The 21,409-nt window shown below is 39.3% G+C and overlaps 1 protein-coding gene across 2 annotated transcripts in view; it reads right to left on the reverse strand.

Annotated features, from left to right (window-relative positions):
• Positions 1-6,497: 6,497 nt before the first annotated feature.
• LOC111865810 (protein transport protein Sec23A) overlaps positions 6,498-21,409 on the reverse strand; it is a 57,929-nt gene continuing 43,017 nt past the window's right edge. For both annotated transcript variants that reach the window (XM_023854147.2, XM_023854138.2), the window contains one exon: positions 6,498-7,095. In XM_023854147.2, coding sequence (XP_023709915.1) covers positions 7,006-7,095 — 90 coding nt within the window. In that variant the 3' untranslated portion in view covers positions 6,498-7,005. The remainder of the gene's footprint in view (positions 7,096-21,409) is intronic.

Raw genomic sequence — 21,409 nt, forward strand, 5'->3', positions numbered from 1 at the left:
GTGAATGGCTTCTGGAAAGGAGTACATTGTTGGTTTTGCAATGTTTCAGCAGACATTACAGTTGCTGTGTTCAGAGATTATCCCCTAAAGCTGGAATAATGCATTACATTGGCCATGAAAATCTAAGAGCAGGAACTATTAAAAAAAGCCGAATGGGCAGATTATGCAATCCATATACACCTCATAACTTCTGAACCAATTTGGTCTTTCACAAGTTTGAGTGTGCTTTTGAACATCTCTGCAAGTATCTCCTTTTATGCAACATTTTCCTCTGAATCATCTTTTTACTGTGGGCTATCAAGGTAAGCATCTTATTTCCTACTGCAGCCCATTTAGTGTCTTCAGTGTACTTTCTTAACACATTGAGGACCGGTCACATGATATCATGATTTAGGACATGTTAGGTTGTAACACACTAACCTTGCTCTGGCGCCACCCAAGTTGCACACACTGGCATAATAAAACTCTGGAATGTTTGCTTACTTGTCAGTAACTTGACCTCGCTGTGTTCTTAACCCACTATAAATGAAAATACTTTGATGCTCTTTGAGCTGTATGTATCAGCCAGTAGTTAGTGGTGGGGTATGGACAAGGACAAATTCTTCTCCGATGAGCTAGCTGACCTGACTTGTGAGACACATAGTCATGGTGATTCAGAGAGTGGCAGTGACAGGGGAGAACAAAGAATTGTGGTCACAGACAGTAAAAGTGACAGTAGCTCCAACGATAATGGGGGTAATAACATTTCGGGGACAGTAAAAAATCTAAAAAAATCACAAAAATCTAAACCCTGACTCCAAATTGAAATACAAGCATTTCTGATGAATATGGCAAAGGCCTGGGCTACAGACCAGATGGTGGCGGCAGAACCAGAGTCAGACACAGACTTAGTGCGACTGTGCCCATCAACTCCCACACCAGGCCTCATGTGGACCCCCCAGGGCAACTCTCGGGTGATATGCAGAAACATACCCTTGTGAAAATTGTGAAGAGTGAACATTCCAAGGGGAAGCATCCTTCTAGGCAATGCTGTGTTTGCACAGTTCACAAAAAAAAGGAATATGTCTACATTTGCAAGTTCTATGTAATGCCACTTCACAAAGGGGAATTTTTTCCAGAAATATCACACCCTCAAGCACTTCTAGGAGCACTGGTAAGTGTTCTACAAAAATTTTAGTTCATAAAATTAATTAGGAGATTTTATATTAATTTTTAAAGTGAACAATGCACAAGTTAGGATAGTAAGTTTAATAATGGCGGCCCCAGGGTGATTTAAATATTTTAATCGCCGGTCCTTAATGTGTTAATATACTGCCCACTAGAAGAGCCTTAAGGTGCAAACAGAACTTGGCTTCACTTCAGATATGCAGGAGCAGCCTAAGTGTTCACTAATGAACTGTGAAGTCCATTATCAGTAGGCTTAAAATTACTGGGCCACCCATTTTTCAGGAGCCATAAATATGCCTGTGGTAATGGTGTCCTCCACAATTATGAATGACTTTCTTTGAACTTATTAAGCCTGCTTAAAAATTGGAACGATGAAAGTAGAATTAGTCAGTCTTCCTTATCTGATTTCAATAAAATCTATTAAGAGTCATACTGGTCTGAGGGGAATTTCATGTATGGTCTTATGCAAAATGGGCTTTATTATGTATGTAGATCAATAGGGATTTTGCCTGACAACTTTTGGAATGAGCTTCCCACATCAAATTTCAACAATCTATGAAAGGGTTTATAGATTTGACAGAAAAATCTATTTATGGCCTTACATAAATGAGATTTTGGATCATTATGGATGAAAGTGGAACCACCTGACATCTTTTAGTAAAATCATGTTGAATTTTAAGAAACTCTGTTCAGCAGCTTAGATGCTGATGCTAGATCACATACAGTGTTCTATTAATGGGTTGCTTACCTGAAGGATTACCGAGCCTGCATGGGTACCTGGGTTGCGAGGACTTTGAAGCAAAATCCTGGACCTGGTGTGGAGCTTGAGAACAGTCTCCAAGAACTGTATAGTGGGTGTGAGAGAAACTTAAAATCTGGAACACAATGCGACATGTGGACGATGGTTTTACAACAGCTGTGGAAACATGAAGGCTCATATGGCTGACAGTGGAAAGTGGATCTGTGATAAGTGCAGATGGGACAGGCTTTGTCAGCTAGAGGAGAAGCTGGAAAACGCTCTGCAACAGAATGAAGAACTAAAACGGAACAAGGGGTGGAAGAGCAGTTGCGACGTCGGCAGGCGTGATAATGGTGGGGTGACAACCAGAAAGTGCAGAGTACTTAGTGTTGGGTGACTTGATTATATGAAATGTGGAATCTGAACATGTGAGGGTACAGTGCTTTCCTGGAATTAGAACTGAAAAACTGCAAAGAGTAATGGAAAACAGAGATCTAGGGACCCCTGATACTGTTGTGATTCATGTAGGTACTAATGATTTAAGATGAACTGCAAATCTTGATTATGTGATGGGTGATGTGTATGCTCTAGTGAATATGGCAAAAACTAAGTTTCCTCAATCCAGATTAGTTCTGAGTGGCATACTTCAGTGCAGAGATGTGTCATGGCAGCAGATCGGAGCATTAAACAGCAGATACGACTGGATAGCGAAGACACTGGGTATTACATTTGTAGATCTGAATAGTTGGATTGAGAACTGGAACTTTGGGAGGGATGGACTGCATATAAACTGGAGTGGGGCGAGAAGACTACGCCAGCTGTATTCTAGAGTTTGCGGCTTTGGCGGCGGAAGACAAAATTTGATGAAGTGACTACTGCTGTGTACTAACAGCGAGGGAATGACTGAAAGGATGCGGAAGATGGCTACCCAAGTCTACACTAGTCTGGCAGATAAGGAGGAAGACAGAAGAGGTAGCCATGAGAGGGGCACATAGGATAGAGGGTAATTTGCTGGTTTTGCTGCAGGTAAATTTCAGGGGTATCCTTAACAAACTTTAGATTTTTGGAATTTAGTTGACATATAATCCTGATGTTATAATAGGTACATAATCATGGCTTAGAGAGGAAATTGGCAATGCTGAAGTATTTAGGTACTATTACACAACTTTCAGGAGAGACAGGAATAATCGAGGTTGTGGAGTGTTCATTTGTATAAAAAAGTACATTGTGTGTGCGGAACTATGGGTGGACAAGGATTTTGAGATGATAGCAGTTGAAATGAAAGACAGGAACCCTAAATTTACATGGGAAATTGTAAGCAGAGCTCCGAATGAAGGCATGCAAGTTATAGGCAGATTGTCAGCCCGAACTGATTTAGGAAATTCTGCAAAGTGTAGCACCACTGGAGGAGATTTACACTTGCCCTATGCCAATTGGAACGGTATCGCAGAATGCACCAGAGAAAGTCGGGCATTTGTAAATAGACTATGCAATATGCACTAGTGAAGACAATGCCACACTCTGCTAGAGGGAACAGCACACAGACAAGGAGCTATTGCAGATGTAACAGAACGGCCTAATGAACATAAAAACGAGCTGCTGCAAAAAACACATGGAGAGAAACGTAGTTCCAAACAAAGGGACGACTCCCCTTGTGAGGTGGAATCAAATTTTACCAGAGTGATGAAAATTTTAATAGATTTTATTTTATTAAGTGCACTACAGTATGTCGTTTTACTGCATATTAATGCAGTGTAGCAGTTTTTATATATATTAAGACACCTGAAGATGGCCATCTAAGGCCAAAACATGTTGTATTTAAGTACTAGCATAAGTGGAGGAAAAAAGAACAGTTGTTGCATTACTGACAGACTGTTATACATAGGCGTTTTAACACTCTAAAAGTGGCAGGACCACTGGAATCATTAGTTCAAGCAGCAGGATCCTGTTCTGAAGATGATAAAAATATATATATATATATATATACGTGGGGCAATCCAAAAGTTTCCGAAATTTGAATTTTGCGCGCGAATGGTTATTAGTACATCGAAATACCGCTAGGTGTCTCCTCACACATCCTTCTTGAATCAGTGTGGCAAGCGGCGTCGAGTTGAGTGGTTGGGTTTATTGTTGGTGAACATATTTCCATTGTTGTGTTTCCGTGAGTTTGCGGTTTTGCGATGGCTGACCTGAGAGAGCAGTGTGTCTGTATAAAGTTTTGTTTCAAACTTGGGGAAAACTGCTGCAGAAATGCACCAAATGTTGAAGCAAGCTTTTGGTGAAAACAGTTTAGGCCAGACACAAACTTACAACTGGTATAAGCGTTTTAAAAATGGCCGAACATTGACCGATGATGACGATCGTTCGGGAGGGCTGTCAACGGGCAAAACACCAGAAAATGTCGTGAAAGTTAGGGATCTGATTATGCAAGATCGTAGTGTGACCATCCAAGACCTCTGTAACACCTTGGGACTAAGTTACGGTACATGTCAACGAATTTTGTCAGAGGAACTGAACATGAGGAGGATTGCAGCGAAGTTTGTGCCACAACTGCTGCAAAATGAACAGAAGCAGCATCGCTTGGAAGTCTGCAGGGAACTTCAGCAACAGCTTCAAGAGGATCCAGACTTTCTTTCGAAGGTTGTCACTGGTGACGAAAGTTGCGTTTATGGCTACGACCCTGAAAGCAAGCAGCAATCATCGCAACGGAAGAGCCCTTCTTCACCTCGGCCAAAAAAAGCTCGACAAGTCAAGAGCAACATTAAGTCCATGTTGATCTGTTTTTTTGATATTGATGGGATTGTTCATAAGGAGTTCGTCCCTCCTGGTCAGTCAGTCAATAAAGAGTTATGTTGCGATGTTCTAAGGCATTTGAGGGAGAACATGAGGAGAAAACGTCCAGAGAAGTGGCGCACGAACGACTGGGTACTCCACCATGACAACGCACAACCACATACGGATTACACTGTGCAGGAATTTTTGGCTAAAAACAATATGGCAGTTGTTCCCCACCCACCATACTCGCCAGACTTAGCTCCATGCGACTTCTTTCTCTTCCCCAAGATGAAAATCAAGTTGAAGGGGCGAAGATTTGAGACAGTTGAGGAAATTCAAGCGGAAACGGAGACAGTACTAAACACCCTAAGAAAGAAAGACTTCCAGGATGCATTTGAAAAGTGGCAGAAATGCTGGGATTGGTGTATGCGCTCCCAAGGGGACTACTTTGAAGGTGATGGTGCAGACAAGATCTAGGTAAGATGTAACAGTTTTTATTAATATACTAGCTGTGCCCGGCCATGCCTTGCTGTGGCTCAGTGTGCCCGTTCTTTCCCAGTTTGATTTGAAATTACTCGACGCATTGTTTCCACTCTGCGAGTACGATGACCTAAGTTTGATCTTCTGCAAGCATTATTTGGATGAACTAAAGCAGATCGATTGCACCGAAGAAGAAAAAAGGAAGTTATTGCATATATATAGATATTTATACAATGTCTTATCTTAAACACATAAATAATTGCAAAACATTAAAAAAGGAAAAACACGAACTGGAAAACAAAGAAGAAACAAAAAAAAAATACCGATGAAATATTTCAATTCAAACGCAGATCAATTGACACAGCCCAATCCCACCACCAATTGCACCGGAAAATAAGGGAAACAGTAAAGAAAACGAAATGAAGAACAATGAAAAATAAACTATACTCACGAAATGAACGCTATGGTAAATGACACAGCCCAATTCCAACGCAATGTAACACGAAATAATTAAATCAAAATGAAAATAAATCGAAACTGTTTCTGCTTTGATTTCACTCGGAATCTCTTGTGATACTCGTGACCCCGTGATACTCGCGTTTCCATGGAACTATACTTTCTGGTTTCATCCGTTGTTACGCAACAGACCCTATTATCCTATGCAACAAAGTTATAACAAAAACATATGAAATTGCAAAACATTAAAAAAGGAAAGAACACGAACTGGACAACAAAGAAGAAACAAAAAAAAAATAAAAAATACTGACAAAATATTTCAATTCAAACACAGATCAATCGACACAGCCTAATCCCACCGCCAATTGCACCGGAAAATAGGGGAAACAGTTAAGAAAACGAAATGAAAAACAACAAAAAATAAAGTATACTCACGAAATGAACGCTACGGTAAACGACTCAGCCCAATTCCAATGCAATGTAACACGAAATAATAAAATCAAAACGAAAATTTCGTTGCCATGGTTATTCCTAGGCAGCGATCCGCTGTTTCAACAGTTCGTTGCCACGGTTATTCCTAGGCAACGATCTGTTGGTATTCGATGGATGTATAACATTTTTTTACCTGTCACGGGCATGACATCTATATAATAGGTATATAAAAACGTGCGTGTTCGAATGCAACGTTGTGGCAAAATTTCAAAGCAATCGGTGAAGAACTTTCGGAGATCTTTGAGGAGAGACAAACAAACATTTACATTTTTACTTATATAGATTTTGGGAACTTTTGGATTGCACCACGTAACTTTTAGTTTCTTCTGAAAGAGATAAATGAGAATGCCCTGGAGTTTTAAGATCTGCCCTCATAAATTAAATTCACTATGGAGATATTTCATTTATTTATATAATATATTTGTATAACAGTACTAATTACACCAATTACTGAAAATTAAAGTTTGCAAAAGTATAAGCAAGCATGCACAATTCAGGAAGTAAATGTTTTCATCCCATTAGTGATTGAATGCAATGAAGCTGCAGGTACTGCTTAACACCATCACACAATATGCTAAGCATATGTTATACATGTATGCTTTTATTTTTCTACCCACATTAAACTTTACTATGGTAACTGTATTCCAATAACAGATTCTTTATACATTTAAAGATGATGACAGAATAATTAATTAAAGGGGGAATTTATTACAGCTCCATTTAAAAAAGAAATTGAAAGTGCAGTTAACATTACATTCCAAATGAAACAGTGAACTGTGTGATGGTTGAAGATCTGTTACACACAAAATAAATGCACAAAATTAAGAGTAAATATCAAGGGCATATGGGCTGATAACCACAGGGAACTACACCATTTACATTGAAGTTCATAAAATCTATGCAGTTGAAGAGACAGCTAGCTTCCTCAGATGTTCCATAAAAACCTGCAAGCTGACATCATCTGTTAACACAGGAGCTCCACTTTCCTGAAATGGGACAAAACCAGGCATAAATTTTAAATCAGTATTTCCAGATCTTTCTAATAAGGCACATTTAATTTAAAATTATTTTCTTAAAATGAGGACATGTGTTTCACATAAGATTTGAAATTAAAATGAATTCATGATTATTCAGAGTAATGGAGAGGAAAAGTGGGATAACTAAAAATAACGGATAATCCACATTACTGATGCTGCATTCAAGCCTGAAAATAATATTGTTACATTATTAGTAACTACATACGGGGTTTCGATTGGTAATTGGATTTACTGAACTCTTACAGAATGTAACTATAAATAACTACAACAGTCTCACTGAATTACACACTCCAGGACACTTGAAGTCTTCTCAGTCTTTGTAGCCATTGCTAGACAGCGGCTTCCAAAGGCAGATGTTCCCCTTACTCTGGGTTCCTGAACCGTATCCGACCTCACCTGAAGCAACCCTTGACTAACTCCACTCCACTCAACTCAACTGATTGCAGCTTCCAACTTGTCACGCTCATCTTAACATGGACTGCACAGAAAACGCTGTTCCTTACTGTTGCTTATTTCACAGTCATTGCCCATCAATGGGTCTACATGTCACAATACAGGGTGATTCACAAAGATGGACACAATTTCAATTGGCTATATTTCCTGAATTATGTTGCATTTGAATTCTGTAAATTACACTTGATTATACATACATGGAAGTTTATAGATGCTCAATGTCCCCCCCCCCCTCAGGCTGCACGGATAACATCTAGACGGTAGCTGAATTCATCCTACACTCAATGACAAATATCTTGCGTCACTGAGTTCACCGCAGCTGTGATACAGTTTCTTAGGTCATTCAAATTTGTGGGAAGAGGTGGTACACGCCACACAGTTGTTTGCAATAGTCCAAGTTCTCTACTAGCACTACGGGTTGACTTCATTGGGCTGCGCTCAAAGTTCACTCGAATGCACTCCACGTTCTCCTCCGATACACGCGATCGGCCCGGGATGCAGTGATGGAGGGCACTAGCGGTAGTACTAGAGACTTTGTAACATCCTCTTTCAAATGTACTTTACAGAATTCAAATGCAACATACAGTTCAGGAAATATAGTCAATTGAAATTGTGTCCATCTTTCTGAATCACTCTGTATTAACATCAAACACTTAACAGTCTACAGTCAACTGGTCATGCTTCTTGTCATTTTACTGCTGGACTAATCACAACAGAGCAGTTTTTGACTGGGAAGTAGGCCAGCATGGAAAGCAATACAACAATAACATTGAAAGTTGCAACAGCATAAGAAGATGTACTGCCTACTTTCAATCCCTGTAAAATACCACGAAGAAACATTACTGAAACTGATGTAATGGGCATCACTCCAATCTACATGTGAATAATAAGACTATTGAATATTCATTTATCCCCCAAAATTATTCAGTTCATCTGATTTCTTACATGCAGAATTTTACAAGACTAAGAGATATTACTTTTAAATTGTTCTTACTGTCTTGCAACATGTAAGGCATTATTTTAGAAAACAATGATTCTACATCTGAAAAAAATTAAAGCTTATATCTCATACAACTAAAGGAGGTTACTAGAATACACTACTTAAAAATATTACCACATTCTTAATGAAAACCAGTACTCTGATGAATACAAAACAGATGCTCAATGATAAAGAAATCAAGATCTTTGTAAATGAAGTCATGAAATGCTTAACTAAATTTATGGATCAAGTACATGATACATATTTAACAGTTGTAATGCAGAGGACTATTAACCTTCTTCCCAATCAGCTATATCAACCTCAAGATAGGAGTGCATATGTTGTCTCCTACAAATACACCAAGTATTGTGAAAGCTCTTCTTCTTCAGAAATGTAAAGGGTTACAACTGCTCAAGTGGTGACACCATGTGTTTCTGTATTCCTCCTCTTCCACTGTTTCCAATTTACACGAGCCAATGGACAAAAAGTCTCGGTCTCTTCCACCTATCCACAATCCTTCTTGTTTTCTTGCTAGCTCTTCCTATCTGACATTACTTGGCTTAGTTAGTTAGTTATTGGAGAGGGTGGGTTTCCCCATGCGCTTAGACCTGTATTGGTCCATTGTGCTTCCCTCTATGATTTCTACCAGTCTCTATATCCTACCAGTACTGGTGCTTACCATCAGTCCCGCCCAGCCAGCGAGACCGGCTCTACTAGCTGAGAGGTATCTATAATGCTTCCCCCATCTACCAGAGGTATTAGAGACTGTTGTTGGGTGGGAAACGTCCGTAAATTTGGCTCAGTGACCTCCTTTGGAGATGAGGTTCTTTTACGTGCCGTAAAGCTACGACACGGGACCCACGGCTTAAAGCCCCTCCCGGAGGACTTGTTCCCTGAATTTTTCCGCCCTTAAAAATTCGACGACCTCCGCCGGGTATTGAACCCGCGTACTACGAGTCATGAGGTGGGAACATTACCTCTAGACTACGGAGGCCGCTCTTACTTGGCTTAACTATCATATATGGAGTGCCCTATAGACCTCTTTCCTTTAAATTTAATTTCTTCATGTCCTGATATCCTTGTTCCAACCATTTGTTCAATATGGCAAAACCAGCAGAGTTGCTTCTCTTCTAACAGTGCGAAAGTGAATTGCAACTTGTGCAAGAAACTTAAGTTCTAATTACATTCCTTCCTGTTTATCCATTAAGGACCCCCCTCCCATTTCATAGGAGAATAAATGATGGGATTGCTGTATATGTTTCCAAGGAGACAAGTTTGAAGGAGATGACAGCCAAAATTAAGTTAGGCCAGCATTTCTTTTTGATCTAGTCAAGGAACTTTCTGACATCACCTTCGTATTAGAGTCTTGTAACTTGGTTTTACAAATTAGGGTACTTTATCTAGAATTGCTAAATTCTCATTTCAAAATACAGAAAATGGAGTGAACAAGACAATTAATTAAACCCTCTGATGATAAAAACAACCTATCTTCCTTCCAAGTGACCACATTCAAATGGGTTTCATCACAAAGGTTCTGTGTGCATGTCTTTCGCCTCAACAGTAAGCCTAGATAATATGTTGTTCTTCATGTCACTGTACAAGGACAGCTCTTAAATGGAACAATTACGTGTCCTCACAGACTTTCCCGGGGCAAAGGGAGAAAGTACTGAAATACTGGAGAACACTCCATACACGGAACAGCTCTGAACCCTATTTGGTGTCACATTCATTTAATCATTATCTGCAGTAATACAGACTTTGCAAAAGCACAAGTTTTGGCCAAACTTAGGATTCCAGCATAAAACCTGAAATTTCTTTTACAAAAGAAAATCGGTGATGTAATGAATATGCAATGTGAATTACTGTCATGATCTATCTACCAAATTCACCTGACCTAATATCATAAATCTTGTCTTTTCCTGGTAGTTTAAAAAAAAAGCATGATCACCATTTGGATGCTGATAATGGCTGTAAAAATATTAGGACACAGCATACACACTATAAAATAATCCCTTTTTTACAAGTTTTTCATTGGTGAAATTAGTCAGGATACTTGAGCCAAGCCGCCAAAAGAGTATTTGGAAGAATAACATTTTATGAGAACAGGCGTTCTCATTAAGATTGCTTTATCACCATTAACCCTCTAATCATCCCTTGTAGCATACCTGCATGACATAAACCATTTTAAAAGTCAATATTCATTACCCGAACATAATACTAACACAGTACTGCACAGTATGCTGACTGGTCATACAAGCTCTAATTTCTGATGATCATATGAGTGGTCATTATATACATGGTTCTGTTAACAAGTTTATCTACATGGGGGGCTGACTGGAATAATGGCTTATCTCAACTGAAAGAAATGTTCAGAAAAAAGAATTTTTCCAGGATATTACATTTTTCAAAATGTACAATGAACACAGTACATGGTGTAAATTTCCTACTGCAAATCTAGACTATATAGCAACAAACGGTATGATCACTAAACAGAAAGGCTCTTAAAGAAAACTGGAATGGCCCAATTGAGGCACTATCCTGGAGTTTGCCTAGAGGGGCTTTGGAAAATCACTAAACCCCTCAGTCAGGACAGTCACTGTTCTGGTCAAGATCCAAAGTGAGCACCTCTTGAATAACATCTACAGCATTACTGCTACACCAGCGCACTTGTCCTTGTGCTGCTTGTTTTCAGTTAGTCCGAATAAACAGCTACTGTGAATGCTACAGGTTTATACTCCATCCTGTAGTTACTCAGTCAAGAACTTTCCAGCATTTTATGAAATCCAAAGGTTCAATATTGTGTACATAAAACCCTGCCACTGATATCTGCCCATAGCCAGATGAATGTGGTCCACACCCTCCTATTCTGTTCTTTAAAATTATCCTCCCAACCTCCAATTTTTCTTCCAACTAATCTCTTCTGTCAGGTTTTCATACCAAAACTTTGTATGCATTTCTCTTCTCTGATACATGCCATTTTGCCTGCTTTGATTCATTCATCTTAACAGAATATGGCAAGGAATACAATTTACAAAGTCCGTCAATATGCAATTTTCTCCAGCTTCCTCTTATTTCCTCTTTTATAGGTCCAAATAGTCTCCTCAGCTTTGACCTTATGTGAGAGACAAGATCCACAGTCATACCAAATAACAAGCAAAATTATACAAACTTATAAAAAGCACATAATAGTATTTCTCTTTTCTCTTGTGACAGTGTATTGTATTGGCAGTAGGTAATTTGACAGCACTTCCATACTTGCAAACTCTTTTCTAGGAACTACCTTCCCTTTTCTGAAATTTATTCTTTTCCACTGTTATGTGAGATTTTCAAAAACCATTTCCACTCTTGCACATTTTTTCCTCTTTTTTTTCATTTCTAATTACATTTACACTGCTGTTTGTAGTGACAAAACCTTATTCCATTCAGTCCCATGATTATTTTGATCACATTTATCATGTATACTAACTTACTCACGGAGCTGAGCCCTTCTTGAGAAGCCGCCAATTGTGCGGCCACTTAACGAGTTTCCCAGCATTTTATGGAATCTGAAGGTTCATTACCGTGTTTACAAGAGCCATCCACTGATCCCTATCCTGAGCCAGATCAATCCAATCCATACCATCCCATCCTATCTCTCTAAGATCCATTTTAATATTGTCCACCCACCTATGCCTTGGTCTTCCCTATGGTCTCTTTCCTTCTGGCTTTCCAACCAATATCCTATATGCATTTCTATTCTCCCTATTCATGCTACATGCCCTGCCCACCTCATCCTCCTTGACTTCATCATTCTAATTATAATTGGATAAGGGTACAAGTTATGAAGCTCCTCATTATGCAGTTTTCTCCAACCTCCTGTCATTTCATCCCTCTCTGGTCCAAATATTCTCCTTAACACTCTGTTCTCAAACACCCTCAGTCTATGTTCCTCACTTAATGTCAGAGACCAAGTTTCATACCCATACAGGACCACAGGCAAAATTATAGTTTTGTATATTCTAATTTTTATGTTTTTGGACAGCAAATTAGAACATTTACCATGTATAAGTGTTCATAAATGCTTAAGCTTGAAATACATATAGCATACATACAGAAATAGTAGACACATCCCTACCTTTACCCCAAATCCCAGGAGAGAACATATTAGCGTTACATTACAGTAAGCCAACAGACATGAAGAAAAATAAGAGCAGCATAGTTACAAGCAGGCACACTGTAACTCAACACTTCATCAACCACTACACAAGACATTTCAAAAACCCAATACCACTCACACTCTTACAATTCAAACTCACCAGTTGTTAACATTTCTCATGCTTCTACTAACAGCCCTATCACCCTGTAACTATTAAAATATTCTGACATTCAGTATGCTGCATACAGCAATATGACACTCTTAACAGAAAGCATACTTGATATAACAACGAATACATTCAAGTAACATTTTCATGATTCACAAAAAGGCAATAAGCTACACTTAAAAACCCCCTAACCTATAATAGGTATCCACAAATTAATAATACAAATTTATTTCTTGACAATTTTGTTAGAAAAAAATACAAAAATGATCAGGAAATAAATTTTGTATCTATGATTCTTTTGTGGACACCAGTTCTGTAAATGAAATATTAATGTATTACAAAATTAGAAAAATGTGCATTGTTATGCATAAGAATGTCCGGCTGTTGGAAGTCACTGCCTCTAACATTCTGAACTCAGATCACCTGTCAATCACTTTCCAGTAACTGCATCATGTTAGAACAAAGAATCTTTCAAACCCAACTGACAAATTCAGAGATTGGGAGTGGCTCTGAATTAATTTCACATAGAATCCAAATTAACATGGGGGGCAGAGGAAGCAGATAAAGTGGCATGCAGCTTTAGTGCCTCTATAGCTTCAGCGTACAGGCTATCAACGAGCAAAAGTATACTCTTGGACCTTAATAAGGATCTACCTGGTCTGGAGTCTGCTAAAAATAGGGGTAGGTTACAGAAACTATGGCAAGTAACCCAGGATCCAGCATGTAAAACGGCAGTTAATCGGGTTGCAAAACCCTCAGAAGAATGACCCGTAGAAAGGCACCTCAATGGTGGGATACGAAAGTAGGGAACTGTGAGGTCACATCTCAAGCTCTGTGGTCTATTATGAAATCACTTACAAAAACGGATCAACCAAAGGCACCAACTACTGTTCATGGGCCTTTAGGAATAACACATCACCCAAACAAGAAAGCCAATGTTATTGTGGATTGTTTACAAAACCAGCGCACATCTCACAACGTGTGACAAAAACCATGAATGACAGCTGGAGACTAGATTCCAAGCTGTGCTCACATCTGTAGATGAAACCCCACTAAGAAAATTAAGACCTTGTGACATACATTAATCAGCAAATTCATTGAAACTGAGAAAGGCTTGTGGACTTCATAGTATCCTAAAAATGCTTTTGGCATCTTCCTAGAAGACCACCGACACATCTGACACATTTATTTAATCACTGCCTTCGGTTGTCCCATTTTCAAAAGCTTTGGAAGGAAGCAAAAGTTATAACATTACCACAAACAGGTAAGGACCCAAAATTCCCTCACAATTTATGTCTAATTAGGCACTTGTCTACAACAGGCAAGCTATTCAAAAAAGTTATTCTGAAAACAGTCCAACAGCACACTGAAGAAAGAGGCCCACTGAATGCAAGCCAGTTTAATTTCAGTACCCGTCAAGCATAACACTACAATATATGAGGCTTACGGACATCACCTTAAATTTCAACAATAACATGTCTATGGCTGCGGTATTCTTGGATACTGAAAAGGCCTCTGATACAACCTGGCACCTTGGCTTGTTATATAAATTACTGTACCTAAGAGTTTTGATCAGTCTAATCAAGTTTATTAGCTTTTTCTTTCTCAGAGAAAATTCAGAGTTTTGGTTGAAGATAAAAATTTCTATGCCAAGTGATATACAAGCACAGTGCCCCAAGGTTCCCCACACTGTACAACATGTATATCTTATATACCCCAAACACCTGGTGTCTATCTGGGTCTCTTTGCAAATGATACCGGTACTTGTATATATGCGACAGACCACAAAGAGGGTTATGTTCTCAGAAAGCTGCAGCAAGGTCTCACTGCTACTGAGATGTAATGTGTGTGCCAGAAAATAAAAATCAATGAAGATAAGACTCATAGACTTGGGTCCCCTGAGGATCATCTCACACTGAATGGATGATGTCAATCATATTATCAGAAAGTTCTTGGAATGTTATTGTTGTTAACTGCTTTGACAAAAGAACATGAGGGGGTAGGCCAAGGTCACACTTCCACAAGCCTAATGCATCAGTCTGCCACATGACACCTCACTGTGAATATGCAATGCTTTTATACGAGTGCTTTTTTGAGTGCGTGTTTCATTTTGTCTGTGATGGATGGCAAAATTGAGCAACGTGTCTGCATCAAGTTTTGTGTGAAGCTCAGCAAATCCACTGCCGAGACCCTTCAACTGCACTGTAAGGCAGTTCTTTAAGATGGACCGTGGTTTTTGAATAGCATTCAGGTTTCAAGGCCAGTTGAGTGTCAGCTGGAGATGACAAACGTTCAGGGCAACCAAGCAGCAGCAAAAGAACAGAAAATGTTGAAAAAATTTGAGAACTCATACACAAAGACCACTGCCAAACAATCCATGAGCTCGCAGTCACTGCTGGGATCAGTTACGGAGTTCAGAGTAGATCTTAACATGCATTGCCATGAAGTCTGTTCCCCGACTCTTTGACAAATGATCAAAAGCAGTGGCGTGTAGATGTTGTGTCCTCAGTTATGAGAGAAGGCTAACAAGGACCTAACATTTATCTCTACGATCACAATGGGTGACAAAAGTTGGATTTACAGTTATGATACAGAAACAAAGCAACAATCATCAAAGTGGAAGAGCCCACAATTACCAAGAGCTAAAAAGGCGTGGCAGATCCAGAGTTCAACAAGAAGCATGCTCATTGATTTTTTTTTGGTGTGAAGGGGACTGTTCGTTGTGAATTTGTTTCTCCTAACACTAAGGTCAACTCTGACTTCCACTCTGATGTGATGAGATGCCTGAGAGAAAATGTGCAACAAAAAGGACTGGAACTTTGGCTCAACCACAACTGGCTCCTTCGCCACGACAACACACCCACCCATGTCTGAAAACCACAGAATATGTGACTAACAACAACATGATTATCATTCCCCATCCTCCCTACTCACTGGACATAGGGCCGTGATTTCACTTTGTTTCCCAAACTGAAAATGAAACTGAAGCGATGACATTTTGAAACTGTCTGATATCCAAAGGGAACCAGAAGCAGTACTCAACAGCATTAAGGAAAATGACATCCATGGTGCTTTTGTAACTTGGGAAAAATGATGGGATTGCTGTATACATTTCCAAGAAGGCCATTTTGAAGGAGACAGCAGCCAAAATTGAGTAAGATAGGCCAGCATTTCTTTTTTGACCTATTCTGGGAACTTTCCAATACCACATGGGGTGCTGGGTGTAATCTTCAACAAGAGAATTACATGGATATATGTATAATATAAACTCCCTCATAAATGCAACACTTTATTGTAGTGCTTGTCCCCCTTCTTTCACACTTCTTTCGTACATGTTTCGGCCGCAACTGGCCATCATCAAGTGTATTTCACTTCACGTAGCTGTCACACTGCACTCAATATTAACATTTAAAACTCCAGATTTCCAATTGTTCATTGTTCTGTCATCAATCGGCACATGATATTCCAGAACTCCCCTTGTCGCTTTTGTCAACTACGTTTAAAATCTTTATTCACTCGTCAATTGGTTTAACATTTTAATTTCTCCATTTACCTTTAATATTTAAAATTTTCAAGTTTAAATTTAAAATAAAAAATCACGGAGATACCTGCTTTATGTTTATATGTGCTGCAGCGGCTACCTCTTACTTTCAGCACAACTCGTGCGTTATTTTGTGCAGGTTCTCGTGTGTGTGCCACTGCTTTTCTTCAATATGTTTGCTAGTGTAGCCGCTGCAGCACATATAAGCATAAAGCAGGTATCTCTGTGATTTTTTATTCTAAATTTAAACTTAAAAATTTTAAATATTAAAGCTAAATGGAGAAATTAAAATTTTAAACCAATCGACGAGTAAATATTAATAAAGACTGTAAACATACTTGACAAAAGCGACAAGGGGAGTTCTGGAATATCGGGTGATGACTGATAACAGAGCAATGAACAATTGGAAATCTGGAGTTTAAATGTTAATATTGCGTGCGGTGTGACAGCTACGTGAAGTGAAATACACCTGATGATGGCCGGTTGCGGCCGAAACATGTAGTCTGAAATAAGGGGGACAAGAACTACAATAAAGTGTTGCATTTACAACGGAGTTTATATTATACATATATAAGTGTGGAATGTAACAGGATGCTTAAATATAATATAGGATTACATGGAGATGGCACACAGAAATGACTGAAGCCAATGCCTTCAGAACATTTATTAGAATCTACTCCCAATTCAAAAATGAACATTGAGCACCAGCATTAAATGAACCCTCCATAAGGCACTGATGAAATCAATAATGACTTATGCTTGTGCCACCTGGGAATTAGTGGCACACATCTACCTCTTAAAATTGCAGCGCCTACAAAACAAGGTTTTCAACACCAGTTGTTCTTCTCAACCTTTGCCAGACCATGGCCCGGTAAATTATTTTTTCTATAATTGATGGCAGGACCCAGTGCCAGAAGGCGGCCTGGCAGTGGAGAAACAATGCTCCACACCACTGGAAATTTTCCAAGGTGCACACTGGTCCATGATTTGCACATAGCTTTCAACCTTCCACATATATATTGTGACGTATTGCGCTATGGAGGACATCTCCTCCCCCGCCAGCAGTGACGTAACAACATTGGGTGCTGTCGCTACTACGGTAACAGGCCAGTCAGCACTCCGCCCCCCCCCCCGGTGATGTAACGAGGGATACCGCAGTTGTTACACAGCAGTAAACAACTCTCGACAGTGTTGCTAGGCAACAGCAGTACCTATCACGTAACTGTTTTCTGTGTTGTCCGTGCCGAGGCTAAATAAGGAGCAGCGAACACTATTCAGTCAGTATTGAGTTATGAGAGAGTTACTAGCAGTAAGTGATTAGTGAGTGAGGATTGAGCCAGTTGCAGTCTAGCATTCGCCGGAGTGAATGGCAGCAGGAGAAGTAAATGTGATACTGCAGACGGCAGTAACTGTAAAATTGTAAACTGTGTAAATGTAAGAGCGAGTGGGATAAATTCGCTATATCAAATAAGGCATGAAGTTACTTGTCGCGTGACATACACCCAACATGTGACAATATAAAAGATTATATAACAAAACTGTGCAGGCGACAGGCAGAAGTCATACAAAATCATGAGAATGAACATGCTGGTAGTATAGGGCAAGGTGAAACCAGACCTAGAAAATATAAGAGGCTTAAACTTGACGGTGGTCAAAGCTTCTGACCCTTTGAGTGACTACGCTGCCATTGTATCTTATGATACATAAGATAGGCATGATCTGCTCTGCAAAGCCTGTACTGACAACAGGAGTTGCTTATAGTGCAAAAGGAAACATTTTCAATAACACGCTATAAGTGCAATACATATGCTTCATGAAATATCAAGTGTATTCATAAGAGACAAACCCATTTTCTTGTCAGAGAGGATGTTATACGAGGACTGTGACTGCAAGGATTCAGTAAAAGAATCTCTGGTCATGGGTCTCAAGGGGCTTGACGCCAAGACAAACTGAATGGCGGTAAACTGCCAGTTGTAGTGACTCTGACTCTGAGTTAGATTGAAATAGAATTGAGGGAGTCTCTTGAGACAGCAATCAAAGATGCCTGAGAAGAGATGGCAACAAGTTCAGATTAGAGCTGAAAGTCCAGACACGAAGAGAAGTTATGTGTGCTGTCGTACAGTGATATTTGGGTTGTGTAATTCAGTGAGACTGTTATAGTTCTTGTGTTAAAATCTGTTGCCAGGAAATGGCTAGTAGAGAACTGTAAAGTGCAGAGATTAGCAGTAGTGCGGAAATTATCTCAGAATTACTGGGTTTTCTGGACTTTTTCTACCGTCTGGTATTCTAGAAAATAGAAAACACAATGTTTCGGAAACTGGATATATTTCCAGCCTCCAGTGATGGGGGGGAAGACACCTACTCAACTGGGTCCAAATGAGTAGGTGTCTTCCCCAAGCTCACTTGAGGACGGAAACAGATCCAGTATCTGAAACATCATGTTTTCTATTTTCTAGAATACCAGACAATTGAAAATCTCCAAAACCCCACTAATTCTGAGTGTTACACACAATCGTCAGAAACATTTAGAATCTACCTAAGATTACCTGTAGTTACAAGTGATTAATAAATCCAATCATCCAATCCAAACCCTGTCTAATAGCCATCCTTTCACCTGAAAATCTGGTGTTAGAAGTGGTATTGGATTGAAGACTGCATTGTGTAGCTACAGCATTATACCATGGAAATGGAACAAATGGTGGAGTGCCTGCGGGTTGAAATGAAGGCCATACTGAAAGCTGGCCATGAGGAAACAATAGCCAAGATGAACGTCCATCACGAGAATAATGGCCATAATATAAGCAGCAGGAAAGTCAATTTTCTGAGTTCCTCTGCTGAGTCTTAACCTTTTGCTGCTTACTTTCCTGGCAGAGGTTGCACCACAGCTCAAGCGGTTAGTTGCTGGCTTCCTACCATGGCAGCCCAGGTTTGATCCCGAGTCTGGTCAAGTCAGATTTGTGGTGGACAAACTGGCACTGGGGCAGGTTTTCTCCGAGTACTTTGGTTTCCCCTGCCAATCTTCATTCCACAAAATTTTCCATTATCATAATCACCTGGGGCAGGCTACAATAGGCCAATTAGTGGCCGCCGTGCCAAGTGAACCCAGTTGGACTCCACGCCCCCCCCAAGCAAATTTTTATCTGATACTTAAAAAGATGACAAAAGCAAGAAGGGTGTGAAAAGGAAGAGAATTTACCAGATTAAATAACCAAAGACACAGACTAGAGAAAATATTTCATTCACACCATGAATTTTCTAAATAAGGTAACAGGCTGTGGGGGCCCATAGTGTTGAGAGATGTTGAGGCTCCTACATTTTCTAGACAATCAGCTCACAGATGGCAGAGTTTGTCAGCCTTAGTGCCGGCCGCCCTTTAACCCCAAGATTTCTTGGTACTCATTTCTGTTACAAGGCTGAGTCATCCCCAGGGCTTGAGTGTGGCTGGAAAGATTAGGTCAACTGAAAACATCCACCTCATCAGAATTTGATTCTGCAACCTTCCAGCTTGTAGCATAATGCCTCAACCAACTATGCTACTGTGTGCCCCTTTCTAAATAAAGACTGGTGAAAATAAACATTAGAAAGTCTACTGAATATTTCAAAATGCACTGGTTGATTCTTCATTTATAAGCATTAGTAAAAGGTGAGAATGCAAAGAAGCAGGTCTGAAGATAAAACAGCATGAGCAGAATGAGGTCCAGTGCCAGGACCTGTCTTCAGAATTGGGAGATGTACTAATAACAAAATGCCTACTGCAGAGCATAGGATAAAATGTACAATATGGAAAACCTGTACAAATGATAAGGGGTGAAAGGGAAAAGACATGATGATCACAATTTTAGGAACTGATGGTAAGTGAAGCATATCTAAAATAAGTCTGTGGAAATGCAAGAGAGATATGGGAAGCAGGATGTATAGGAAAAGTTCTGCATTAATTTTACTTTCCCACTGAGAAAATTAAATGCTAATCCCAGAAGCCAGCAGTGCATATTACTGTAAACGTTATAACAGAAAGCAAAGCCCTGAACTAGATTTATCTGATGTCTCCACTATCACAAGATATTTATATTAGTTATGCATTTAAACAATTGCCATCCAACCAGACTTTTGGCCACCATAAAAACAGGAGAGACTGCACATTACAATCTAAAAGGGCAAAGTACATCAGTTAACATTTAACTGTAAAGTACTTGAACCTCCTTCATATAAAACTTTTAACTCTGATAGTAGTGAGGGAAATTACCATATAATTTGCACTTTTTTCTAAAACATTCTGTCTTAAAGTTCTGATGCATAAAATATACAAATATTACTTTTCAGATTATAATTTTACATGTTATGTAATTACAGCTGTACGTGATGTGGCAACATAGTATGGATGGTTGTACCTATGATTTTGCTGTTTAATGTTAAGAAGAAAAGTCCTGACAAATTTTCCACCAATGCATAATTTTTGTGGAAAAACTGAGTTCCACATACTGCTTTCATAATACATTCGACTTCAGCTTCATTTTTGATAAAAATGAGTCACAGCCTTCGTGAGGCAGGACATATCACTCTTTATGGAGTACTCATTTCCAAAGAGCTTTGGCAACAAGTTTGAAGTCATGGACATGCTCCACCTTATTAGAGATAGGTCTTGTTTAGAGGTTAAAATTATATCTAAAATGATTAAAAAACAACCGATTAAAGCTCATCTACAGAATTATTAATTCAGTCAAACATCTGTGTTACAAGTAATAGCAAGACTGCAGTTAATTAATGCAATGTCAATTTAATAATATTCAGAATGGAGACAGTCTGGCACACACTGACAACTTTGTGAGTCTACTGGCCCTTATGATGGCAAGTACTTAGTTCTCTCCTGCAGTTTCATAAAAGTGTTAATGCTACATTAAAGACTGCACAACAGAAAGTGGGAAATATGGGGCCCTTTTTGTGTTCAAGTTGGATAACAATAATCTAAACACACAACAAAAAATACAGTAT

Source organism: Cryptotermes secundus, unplaced genomic scaffold (genome assembly GCF_002891405.2).
Source record: "Cryptotermes secundus unplaced genomic scaffold, Csec_1.0 scaffold968, whole genome shotgun sequence".
NCBI lineage: Eukaryota > Metazoa > Arthropoda > Insecta > Blattodea > Kalotermitidae > Cryptotermes > Cryptotermes secundus.